Genomic DNA, 13,194 nt, shown 5'->3' with positions numbered 1-13,194 from the left:
TCTGCATTCTACTGCAGGCCCACCCAGGCCAGGCCGGAGCCGCAAGTGATAGTGAATCGCCGTCGACAGTCGAGTGTTTTAATTGACGTGAAATTGGTGCGTCTTGGATGTGGTGAAACGGACAACGAAAGCAATAACTGTACGGCCTCTCTCGGTTAAGGTCTTGGTGTCAAGCGTGGCCTCGAATCGCTATGTGATCCCCACACCGCCCCATCAGAAGTCGAGTAATCACAGTCGTGGGCCACGGTCTGGCACGACAAGGGAGACTCCCCGGACAAGGATACGATGGTGGTAGCCGGACGGACCGAAGACAGGAGCGTCACCAAGCGCAGCTTATAGTCGTCCGATCCGTGCTGCCACACGGACCATCATGCCGCATGCAACGTCGGACTCGGTCGAGCTGGAAATTCTGGAAATTCGCCACGATTCCAGCGATGACGATGCCGACGAGGCAGCGGCCGCTCTTGGCGGGCGGCGCAAGAACCCGCGGTCTTGTCGCCGCCAGCAACCGCCGACCGGTAGCCCCGCCGGGGCACCGGGTGTCGAGGGTCGGGCCGCGTCACCCCCGAAGCGGAAACGGTTCCGACGCAATCGCACCAGCGGCCGGCGGAAGTCAAACTCCCAGAGCTGCGGCAGTCTGTACAATCTGGCGGCGACACGTCCGCTGCACGCCCAGCGCTCGGAACCGAACGTCAACTTCTACTCAAGCCCCGGTGAGCAGCAGTACGAGGCCACGATCGACGTAAACTTCCACGTCCAGGACAGCTCGAACACGCTGGACGATGCGCCGGTGCTGGAGAGCTGCGAGAGTCTCGGCCGATCGCGGAGTGGCCGGACTCGATGCAGTTCCGCGGGCACCGGTCACCGCCTGCTGATGGGTTGCTCCTCCACGGGTGGAGAAATTGGTGGTGGTGGTGGTGTTGGTGGTGGTCGCGGGATTGATACCGTCCACGGTGACGACGACGACGACGAAGCGGGACGTCGGCGCCACGACGGCTTCGGAGATGAAGACCCCAGAGGGGGGCACCACCGTACGCTGGGTGCCGATGCTACCCACCTGCCGGCGCACGGTCTCCGGGCGTCGATTGTCTCCATGCTGAGCCGGCTGGGCATGTGGAACACCGGCAAAGCGGCGAAGGGAGGCGGCCAGCCGGCGGCGATGGCTCGCAGTGAGACCAAGTCGTCTTTCGATCGCGGCCAATCTTACATATCGAACGGAGCCACCCGACTGCGATCGATTTTCGGCGGTAAACACCATCGCCCAACCCACCGTGGCCCCCTCCTGCACGCACACGAACGTGTCCTGCTTGCATCTGCCTCATCACCTCACGCACACACACTAACCTGTTGCTGCACCACGCACCTGTTCGCTTGGCTTGACGCTCATCATCTCCATTTCGCGGTCATCATCGTTGCATCATTCTGCAATTGCTCGTATTTTCCGTTTTTTCCATTTCATTCCATTCCATCGACGGCTTCTCATGCACCTTCTCGCCAGCGCCTTGCTCTCATGGTACGAAGCGTTTACCGCTCTTTATGTACCACTCTGTTAATCACTTTTGGTTTTCTTATTCGATTCACCTTTTTCCATCGCTACGAAAGTGTTCCATGTTGTGACTCTAGATTACGTTTTAATGGTTTAATTTTCGATCCTTCGTTTTAGTTTCCAACTGTCGTTTGTTTGCTTTTTTGCTAACTTATTCTTGGGTTTCTTCATTTGTTTCTGAACAGAAAATGAACGACGAATACGAGCCAACGATAGAGAATACAACACACAGTTTAAATACGCTGTAAGTGTTTTCGGAGAAGGATCCCTTCTTTGCTCGGTGATGGCGTTGTACCTCTACGATCGTTGATTTATCTTTCTTTTCATATGCATTTATCCCAAACCGAAAACTACTCGAACTTGAACCTGGACGGCAGAATAACTACATCAAAACGTCCAAATATTCGATATTAACATTTCTGCCTTTGAACCTGCTGGAGCAGTTCCAACGTCTTGCCAACTTTTACTTTCTGTGTCTGCTGATCCTCCAACTGATACCGGCGATCTCGTCCCTGACGCCGGTCACCACCGCGATCCCGCTGATCGGTGTACTGATGCTAACTGCCATCAAGGATGCCTACGATGATTTCGTAAGTGATCATCCCGCCACCATGCGACTTCCGTTCTATTTTTCATGGTTTTTACCCATTCGGCTACGCAGCAACGACACATGTCCGATTCGCAAGTTAACAACCGGCGCTCGAAAGCGCTCCGCCACGGCAAGCTGGTGGACGAGCGGTGGTCCGGGGTGCAGGTCGGCGATATCATCCGGATGGACAACGATCAGTTCGTGGCGGCCGACATCCTGCTGCTGTCGTCGAGCGAACCGAACGGGCTCTGCTTCATCGAGACGGCCGAGCTGGACGGGGAAACGAACCTCAAGTGCAAACAGTGCCTACCGGAGACGGCCGCCATGGGCCAGCAGGAGGACCTGCTGTGGAAGTTCAACGGCGAGATCGTGTGCGAGCCGCCCAACAACCTGCTGAACAAGTTCGAGGGCACGCTAACGTGGAAGAACCAGCGCTACCCGCTCGACAACGACAAGATCCTGCTGCGCGGCTGCATCATCCGGAACACGCAGTGGTGCTACGGGGTCGTCATCTTCGCCGGCAAGGACACCAAGCTGATGCAGAACTCGGGCAAGACCAAATTCAAACGGACGACCATCGATAGGCTATTAAATTTTATAATCATAGGAGTAAGTAGCCTACACTAGGGCAGAACTAGGGTTGTGAAGGTTGGCTTCCGAGCGTCGACCGGGCACCATTTTTCATTAGGAATTTGCACTTGGAATTTTCCATCCACCCGATGACGGCATCTTTGCGGGGCAGAAACAGAATCGATGCACCGGCAGAAGACGTAACGCCTCCTGCCAGTGACATGATGTTGCGCGAGGTCACGACTGCTAATGACTTACGGCGCTTGGAAAAAAAACCTGGTAAAACAATGCAAATATTTATGCGCCGCTCGAGCTGGCGGTTCCATCCCCACGCTCCAGTAGCGGCACCCATCAAACGGCGGGAGGCTCACAGTAGTTTGCTGCGTCGTAGGCGTCGGTAGCAGATGGTGGTCCACCGTGATTCGTTCGCCTCTCCGTCGGTCGGACGAGGGCGGTCAATAGAGTTGATTGAGAGGTTCGCCCCTCGAATCGATCCGCTCGTCGGCCGGTCGCTCTGACTCATCGCTGGCGGATGGCGCTTCCGAGTAATCATCATCCTTGCGCGCAATTATTGGCAGCGAATTGATTAATGTACCGTGCGCTGCGATCGTATCCGGCAGGCCTCGATTAGAATGCAAACGATGTCGCCTCTTAATGCGATGGGGAGCTGAATGTACCGATTTATTCGGTATAAATAGATCCCTATCCCTTCAGACCTTCGGGTCTGAAGTCGTACTGCAAATTTTGAAAAGCAAATTTTACATCGCGCCAAACATTAACGTTCTTCGTCGCTTCCCGTTACAGATAGTATTCTTTCTGTTATCGATATGCGGGTTCTGCACGATTGCGGCCTCAATATGGGAAGCGTTTTTAGGATATAAATTTCAAGTAAGTTTCCGTGCCATTTGCCTCCACGGCTCCACGGTTCACAGGTCGCACCACTTACGCCGCCTTTGTCCCGTTTCCAGATTTATCTGCCATGGGAAAGGATAATCCCCAAGGATTACCTGCAAGGTGCAATCAGTATCGGATGTCTAGTCTTTTTTTCCTACGCAATCGTACTGAACACTGTGGTGCCAATATCTTTATACGTGTCGGTAGAGGTAGGTACCGGTGGTGAAAAAGGGGTTCGGTGAACGGTGAACAAGATTGACCCCAATGGGCGTGACTTTCGCCCTTACAGGTGATACGGTTCGCGCAATCCTTCCTCATCAACTGGGACGAAAAGATGTACTACGAAAAGTCGAAAACCCATGCCAAAGCACGGACGACCACGCTGAACGAGGAACTGGGCCAGATTCAGTACATTTTCTCGGACAAAACGGGAACACTGACGCAGAACATTATGACCTTCAACAAGTGCAGCATTGCCGGTCGTGCCTACGGCGACGTGGTGGATGTGCGAACCGGTGAAACGGTCGACCTGTCCGAGGTACGTACGAACCAGTTACTACAGGAATGTTGATGGTTGTAGAACCCTCTGGCTTGCGTAGTATTCGAGTAGAACTCTTCACCGTTTGCCACTGTTTTTGTCCTACTCTGCGTGATGGTGTGTGAATGAATCCATATCTGATTGGTTGTGTTCATAATTTGGTTTGATTAGAAGATGTTGAAAGTAGAATATTAAGATTAAAATTTTTCAAAATTATATGAAGTCGTCTTAATTCACGAAATATTTTTTCCAAATTTTCTACTCGTTACTTTTAGTGTATTCTCGTTGAAACAGTATAAAAAATTCATATTCAATTCCAAAAATTATTTCTACATAGTATACCCCCATAAAAACATGTTAAATTCAATCTTATTTCCCATTTCGTTAAAAAAGAAACACAAAGCGATCAATATAATGGTGGTTTTATAAATTGGAGTACAGCGGTTCTGCGGTTCTCTTTTCTACATCCGGACAAAATTATTCAACAACTTTGCTGTAACAACTTTGCTTCGAATAAATGCAACTGCAAAAAGGCGCTTAATGCCACCAACAGCACCCCTTAATGCCACTGCAAACTAACAATCCTTCCGGGGCGATGGTGAACTGTCTTGCCGGTCCGTGTGATAGGCCTTGAAGTGGCTGCAGAGGCTGTAGAAAAGAAAGCGCTTTCCCTCTTTCGATTGTTTCCTCTTTTCCTTTGTCCGTTTTACCCGTTCTACCATTTGTGTGACGAGTGTTCCTTTCACAAACAGTCTCACAGCGAAGCTCACTCAATTGTTTGCTGGATTTCGATTCTATGTGCCGTGTAACAAGGAGTTTAAATTTACGTGTTTTCTTTCTTTCTTTCCTTCCCCAACTTTTCTCCCGGTATGTCTCAATTGTCTCCATCTGGTTTGTTGTCGCCCATTTGCCATGTTGGCTTCATAATCATTCGTTCGTCTATTTATTTGGTTGGTTTTGATCACTCGTACTTTCATCTTTTCATGTTCCATTTCTATATTTTACTGTGAAAACGTATTTTGCCCCATCTCGTCGAGATTGTGTCCTTGTTTTGCTTCCTTCTACTAATGCCTATTGTTTTGTCGATTTTAATTTGTTTTTGGTGTTATTTTTTCTTTATCTTTCTCTCTTCTCCTACGCCTCTCTGTATCTGCCTTTTCCGTTTTCTCTGTAACAACGCGTTATTCGTTGTAGCCGCCATTCAACAGTAACACGTCGCTTTTGTTAAACGCTGAAGAGCTACCAGGTCGCAGCACACCACAGCCAACAACCACCGCCGAACCAGTTCAGATTGCAAGCCCCTCAAACAAACAGCATCCACCTTCACTACATGTTAGATTCAGTCAGCACAGTAATAGCCAAGAAACGCAGACGTCCATATCCACTAAGCAAGACACACAAGCCTATATCCCGGCGCAGTCGACCACCGACGTACCACCAAGTGGGAACAATACGCAAGGACTGCATGTATGCATGTGTTTATTATATACATTTAAATTTCTCACTTTGCGCACACGTCTGCTGGAATAGTTTGCTGCTCATGCTTCTAGCAGGTTTTGTTTTATTTTTTTTCCATGCTTTAGTTGTGCGTTTCTGTTTCCGTAAAGCAATTTGTTCTTGATAATTTAACATTTTCCATCGTGCTTAAGACGCTACGCTTGAAAGAGAGGTATCATCTCTATCGCCTATTGCGCCACAACGCACAACGGTCAACTATCTACACGATCACAACGATTCGTTTCTGGTATTAATACAATACATATTATCATTGTTTAGGTTTCCTCATACAGCGTGGTGAGTTTTGTATACATTCATTGAGCTTAAAACACTGTACAAAGTCAATGAAGTGCTTCGTTACCTCTCACGCCGTATAGTTGGGCCACGCTTTCGTTGCCAGGATTCAGTTCATTAGTGACACACACAACAAGTACAATCGAAAAATACAATCTTGATGGAAAATGATAAATTATCAAGAATGCACGCGCAATTCTAGATTTCGATAATTGGCATGTTCGGTAACAAGTTTTCGCGATCAATTGCATGGGAAGCGGTTTTGCTTCTGTTTAGGTTTTTCTCGATATCGTTTGCTTGCTTCCGGATTTGCGCACTTTTATTTCGAACCGTGTCTCCTCCGTGTCCAGCGCCATGCGGATATTTCATTAAATTTCCTTTATTTTTCTCTTTCTTTACTGGTTTTACAACATGCTTTCTTGCCAATCCCACCAATCTGGTCCCATCTTCAACTATCGGCTGCTGCTTTTGCACTGCGAAACCACATCCCATCACCAACATTGACCAACAATGCCCGTTGCCCGTCCTTTTCGGTTGCTTATGGTTGCTCTCGCATAACGAACGGTGTGCCTTTAACACACCGAACGGCGCTAGGTTACGGAGTCGGTAGACTTTTCCTTCAACCCGGAGTACGAACCCGACTTCCGGTGGTACGATCAGGGGCTGCTGGACGCGGTCCGGGCGGACGAGCAGCACGCGCATAACTTTTTCCGTTTACTAGCTCTGTGCCACACGGTGATGGCGGAGGACAAAAATGGCAAGTAAGTAGCCAGGAAGGAGGCCGCCCGCTGGACAAGCGAAGCCTCCCGGAACTAACCGATCCCGATTCCCGATATTCGCCGCAGGCTAGACTATCAAGCACAAAGTCCTGACGAGGCGGCCCTCGTGTCGGCGGCCCGGAATTTTGGATTTGTTTTTAAATCTCGAGCACCAAACAGTATAACAATAGAGGTCATGGGACGGATGGAGGTAAGGACGTGGGTCTGTGGGTAGCACCGCCCCGGACGCCCCTTAACGCCTTCTTCCTTCCTATCACCCACAGGAGTACGAGCTGTTGAGTATATTAGATTTTAATAATGTTAGAAAGCGAATGTCCGTGGTTTTGCGCCGCAACAACTCCATTATTCTGTACTGCAAGGGCGCCGACAGTGTGATATATGACCGGCTGGGACCGAACCAGCACGACCTGAAGGCTCGCACACAGGAACACCTGAACGTAGGAAGCCGTACCGCGTCGCTTCCGTACCGCAGTTTATGTGACCGTTCCGCTTGTGTTTTACAGAAATTCGCTGGCGAAGGTCTGCGCACACTAGTCCTGGCCGAGCGGAGGCTATCGAAGGAGTTCTACGAGTCGTGGCTGCTGCGCCAGAGAGAAGCTGCCTTATCTTTAGACGGTAGAGAGGACAAGCTGGGGGCGATATACGAGGAGATCGAATGTGATATGCAGCTGGTCGGCGTGACCGCTATAGAGGATAAGCTGCAGGATGGCGTGCCGCAAACGATAGCGAACCTCCAGCTGGCGGGCATCAAGATATGGGTTCTAACGGGCGATAAGCAAGGTAGGTGACTAATCGCCATTCCAGGACCACTGATCACTATGTTTTTTCTCCCCCCACAGAAACGGCAATAAACATAGGATACTCCTGCCAACTACTAACGGACGACATGGTGGACGTGTTTGTGATCGACGGCCTCACCAAACCGGAAGTTGAACAGCAGCTGCGCAAGTACATGGACTCGCTGCGGATTGTCAACACCTACCACCCGGCGAGTGAGTCTTAAGACTGGTGCCCCTTTTGCCCATGTAACCCAGGATCATTGATTGGCACTGCCATCTCAATTGCAGATGTCCAAAAGGGGAGCACTGTGCACGCGCAAACGGTCGCCAGCAGTGACACGAGCGCCGTAACCGCAAACGGCGCCCACAGCAGCAGCTCCGGGCCGATGGTCGACATACAGAATACCTCGCCCCCGTCGGTTTCGGTGGTGACGTTTAGGTGGGATAATAGACATAAATATACAAGTATAGGAGGAAGCGAGGAGGCACCGGACAGGTACACAACGACACGATCGCGCGGACCCTTATCGATCTGCCCAACATGTTTTTTTGTTTTGTTTACTATCTCTTCCAAAACATTCCCACCTTCCAGCGGTCGGTTGGAATCCCAATGTAATCATGCTCCCCGAACCCGGAATATTGATGTATTTTTGTTGATCGTTTCCCCGTTTTTACTTTATTTTGTTGCATAACAGCGAAGCACAATCGTTGGTTGTGTGGTTTTTGTTTGTTTTCTCTTTCTCTCGCTCACTTTGGTTTGGTTTGTTTTTCAAAATCTAAACGAAATTGTAACATCTTTCTGTTGTGTCTCTTTTTCGTTTCTTTTATATCGTTTTATTTGCACCTCTTGTGGTATAACAGTTTTATCTGTTTCTATTTGTTGTTGTTTTCTGTTACCTCCAATATCTCGTTTTCTATTGTTTTCATCCAATCTTCGACTAAAACAATGTAACGAAGTATACCAACCGCACCGGTGTTCGCCGTTTGAGATATTACACTACTGACGTGATGCACACAGAGTTACGCTAGCCAATGCCTTCCTCATATGCCTGTACAGATGAACAAACAATGAATAATAGTAATAGTATCGTAAGAACACTTCCTTCCATTAACCTCTCTATCTCTATCTAACTCTCTCTCAATCTGCCCATCCTCTCTGTTAGTGTTTGTAGCGTATAGATCTTGTGTTTCGTGTTCCGTGTTTGTCACAACTAACCTCCCACAAACCCGGCCCACATAGCTAACCAACCTAGAATAGTTCCATCCTGTGTTGTGTGCCCACCTTAGTTTGGACCCCGTTTGTGTTGTTCGTGACATTATCGTTCAGTATGTGTTTTAAATTGCGAATGAATGTTTCGGAACTGTGGCTAGATGTGTTGACCATTCTTTCCCAGGCACTCATTAGCTATTTGGATCCCACTTCTACCATCCCATTCCTTGATCCCTTTATCTGATCCTCTCCATCTCTCCTCTCACTCACTCACTTCACCCGGTGGTCCGGTACGAGCGAATGAACTAATCGACCGATCACGCGTCATTCGCAGCGTAAACTGTAGCAACTACTCCGAAGGGTTCGAGAAGGGCGTACCGACGCTCACCGAGCTGGACGAGAACACGGGCGTGGCCCTGGTCATCAACGGCCACTCGTTGGTGCACTGTCTGACGTCGGAGCTGGAGAGTAAGTTCCTGGAAATTGCTTCCCACTGCAAAGCGGTCATCTGCTGCCGCGTGACACCCCTCCAGAAGGCGATGGTCGTGGAGCTGATCAAGCGGGCCAAGAACGCGGTCACACTAGCGATCGGTGACGGTGCCAACGATGTGTCGATGATCAAAGGTAAGCGAGCGAAAAGCGCATGTTCGGGGTACTGGAAAGGCTACTAATTTCCGGCTCTGTTCGATTCTCCCCGATAGCGGCGCACATCGGCGTAGGAATCTCGGGCCAGGAGGGCATGCAGGCCGTCTTGGCCAGCGACTACTCCATCGCCCAGTTCAAGTTTCTCGAAAGACTGCTGCTGGTGCACGGCCGCTGGTCGTACTATCGGATGTGTAAATTTTTGCGCTACTTTTTCTACAAAAACTTCGCATTCACGTTGTGCCACTTTTGGTATGCCTTTTTTTGCGGCTTCAGTGCTCAAGTGAGTACAGCGTCCGGTACTCCAGTGGTTCGTTTTTCAGCAGTATTGCTCTCTACTCCGCAGACCGTTTTCGATCCGATGTTTATATCCGTGTACAATCTATTCTACACCTCGCTCCCGGTGCTGGCGTTGGGTATCTTCGAGCAGGACGTGTCGGACAAGAATAGTGTCGACTATCCGAAGCTCTACACACCCGGCATCACCAACGCACTGTTCAATACGACCGAGTTCATCCGCAGCGTCCTGCACGGTATCTTCAGCTCGCTGATACTGTTCCTCATTCCGTACGGTAAGGCGTTGGCTTTTGGCCAAACCGACTGTTTGCTAATGAAATCGATCGCCTCTTTACTAGGCACGTACAAGGATGGCATTTCTCCGGATGGGTACGTTCTGAACGACCACATGTTACTCGGTTCGGTAGTGGCCACGATACTGATTCTCGACAATACCGCGCAGGTATGTGTGGAACTGTGGCAGGAGCATAGCAAACATTGTATTCACCCCATAACCCTTGTCTCCCGTCAGATCGCACTCGATACGTCGTACTGGACCGTGTTCAATCACATAATGATCTGGGGCAGTCTCCTGTGGTACTTCTTTCTCGACTACTTCTACAACTACGTGATCGGTGGCCCGTATGTCGGATCGCTAACGCAAGCCATGAAGGAAGCCACCTTCTGGTTCACTACCGTCCTGACGGTCATTGTCCTGATGATACCGGTACTGGCCTCGCGGTTCTACTTCGTCGACGTGTTCCCCAGCTTGCCGGACAAGGTAGAGGCACCGTGCTATGGGTTTGCCATAATTGGCAATTATTTACACCCTGCTTGCTTGCTTGCTTGCAGATTCGTGCCCAGCAGCGACTGGCTTTGCTGCGGTCTCGTCAAAGTAGCGACGTGTTGCGTACTCCATCGGCTCGTAAAGCCCGCAGATCGCTCCGTTCCGGTTACGCGTTTGCGCATCAGGTAAGCCGTAGCGCACTCGATTGTGAGAAGGCCCAATACTTAACCCCCTTCGTTGGTCCTCGTTCGCAGGAAGGATTCGGGCGGCTCATCACGTCCGGCAAAATTATGCGCAAGCTGCCCCAGGACTTTGCCTTTCCGCTCGGATTGGGCAGCAAAAAGCAACAATCAACTGAATCGACCAAAAACAATAACAATAACGTTAACAACAGTAATGCCAATAATGTTAACAACACAAACAACGGTAGCGGCTTGGTAGGAAGCACCGCGACCGGCGGGAGCGTAACGACCACAACGGCGGCGACCGGCACCACGCTGACGGCGATGGCGGCGGCCATTAACGGTAATCAAATCGTGAATCTCCCGGGTAGCTCCAACAGCGATCACAGTCCGAGGGCCCCGTGCCAGGACCTGGACACGATCAACCTGTAAGCGAGCAGCTCCACACCACTGTACCTGCTAAGAAGATTGTTCACAAGGAATTTGTCAACCACCCCGGACAAGTAACGAAACACACATCCTTCTCTTCAACCCGCAGACAGCCCATCGAATCGTGTTGATCGGCGAGCAGTGCCGATACAGATATCCTTTCCTCATTCTTGATGCACTTTTGGAGCCGTTTGTCGAAGCATATCTCGGCGTCGGGGAAACACGGACGTTGTTTTAATACACTCTTTCACACCACTGACTATTCGGTCCATTGTTGGACCGGAAGCTGTTGCACGAGAAACGATTCTACCCAATCTCAATCATACTACAATGGCGATCATCATCGATCCTATCCTTTTTGCGTTCAGGAGAGTCTGTTTTACTTCATGATATTTTAACGCCCATCAACACAGCGCGTGTTGTAACAGATCGCAACTATCCTCACAAAGCTACAATGACGTATAACAATAAAGAGGCAAAGGGAAATCCGACGCCGCCCTCAACCGATGGACTCGTGTGAGGCCAGTTGTTCGGCAACGACACTTTGCAAACATTGGAAACAAAGTGTTGTCGCTTGCGCGAGCGGAACCATGTAATCATGGTTTGCGGTCGCCGTACTTACCCATTGCCGATCAGCTGCCTATTTCCTTCTGTCCTTGAATCTCTAACAAAACAAGAATCTAGTAAAACAAAAAGATCTGTAATAAAAGAATCGAAATCGTAAAGCAAAAGAGAAAAGCTTACATAAATAACTAATTGTGATCGTCCTGTGGATACATATTTAACACGAAAAAGGCAACTACGAGCAAACCAAGCGAGAGATACACAGATTAACCATATAAAACAACTGCTGAACGAAACATTAATAACGTTTCAGTGATGTTTGTAAATACCGAAGCAAGATGTTTAAAGGTACGCACGTCTTTCGCCGGCACCGGCAAGGGCCGATACCAAACGACGCCACGATGGGCTTTGCAAACCAACTGTTTGTTAACTGTTTTGCATTTGATTCGCGTCGCGATTTGATTTTGAGAACTCGAAAACGAACTATTTGTCTAAATGCCCGTTACGGATAGATAACTCTATTAACAGATGGTAGCATCAACACACAGTTATAACAGTATACATTTTGTATATATTTCGTATAAGAGAATGTGAGCGGGTTGAGGTCAGGGAAGCGCGGAACACGGATCGAACCGAAATGAAACTCGGCGACCGAGAGAACCAGAAACAATCAAGCGACAACGCTAGGCTAGCGACCGAACGAGGGAAGCCTAGAAACAGTAGGATGGCATTCGTGTAACGTAAAACGACAAAAAAGGACGAATGAAGCGAATGTAGTACAGTCAAATGTGATGGCGAGCCTTGTGTAGTAAGAAGGAACACTTGTCGGGTGATTTTAGTGGAAACACACACAGCAATTGTATTAAGTTGCAACTGTTTAGCTAACATAGCTTTCGTTTAAGGTAGGTTCGCGGATGGCATCCGAACATCGGGTTCGACGAAACATTAAGTATAGTTACCAAATTGCCGCGTCCACTAGAGCGCGAGATCGCACGCATCGGCGAACGGTCGTTAGATTGTAGACAAACGTCCTTAGGTAACGCGTGTTGACTCTTTGAATGTGAACGCCAGATTGGGTATTATATTTACACAGCCGCTGAAAGAAGTTCTTGCATTTTTGCGTTCAATTATGTTCCTTTGCACATCTAGCTAATGGGGCCATCAGAGGATAGATTTGGCTCCTCAGTGATAGTTTTTCCATCTTCATTTCCCTCTTTTTCTTTCCTGGGCGAGCGCGGCTTGCTCAAAACTATACTATTTCCACGCGGTTAGTCAGCAGGAAGCAGAAAGGTGGTCATCGGTTTATGATTGTGTATTGATTTATGTACAAAGCAGCCTCTAAAAGAAAGGGCGAACGTGCATCTAATGCAAACCCCCGAATGTTAACCAAATGAACGCGGAGAAAGTAATCGGAAAATACCAAGAGAAAATAAGCGAAACAGGTCGCTCAGATGCATTCCTACGAAACACCACAAAACACTACGAATTATAACCAACACAAACACACACTCAGTGTTACGATGAAACCAAACAGACGTCGCGGGACGAATTGTGGCGCAGGTGGACGAATAAAAGGAAAATACATTGTCGGTAAAATCGGTAAAAGAGGTCTCTTCTT

At 49.1% G+C, this 13,194-nt stretch overlaps 1 protein-coding gene across 1 annotated transcript; it reads left to right on the top strand.

Moving 5' to 3' along the window:
- The first annotated feature begins 370 nt into the window (after positions 1-370).
- LOC128275075 (phospholipid-transporting ATPase ID) lies at positions 371-13,194 on the top strand. The gene is made up of 22 exons (XM_053013457.1): positions 371-1,247; positions 1,732-1,790; positions 1,924-2,136; positions 2,208-2,744; positions 3,510-3,593; positions 3,674-3,808; positions 3,889-4,137; positions 5,332-5,604; positions 5,914-5,931; positions 6,523-6,689; positions 6,774-6,897; positions 6,971-7,144; positions 7,211-7,487; positions 7,547-7,699; positions 7,775-7,982; positions 9,031-9,320; positions 9,398-9,621; positions 9,685-9,910; positions 9,974-10,077; positions 10,147-10,395; positions 10,467-10,586; positions 10,656-13,194. The coding sequence occupies exons 1-22, from the start codon at positions 371-373 to the stop codon at positions 11,013-11,015; spliced, it is 5,121 nt and encodes a 1,706-aa protein (XP_052869417.1). The 3' UTR covers positions 11,016-13,194.

This window comes from Anopheles cruzii, chromosome 3, assembly GCF_943734635.1.
Source record: "Anopheles cruzii chromosome 3, idAnoCruzAS_RS32_06, whole genome shotgun sequence".
Classification (NCBI taxonomy): domain Eukaryota; kingdom Metazoa; phylum Arthropoda; class Insecta; order Diptera; family Culicidae; genus Anopheles; species Anopheles cruzii.
The sequence above is the reverse complement of the archived record's forward strand: the minus strand, read 5'-3'. Positions and strand labels throughout refer to the sequence as shown.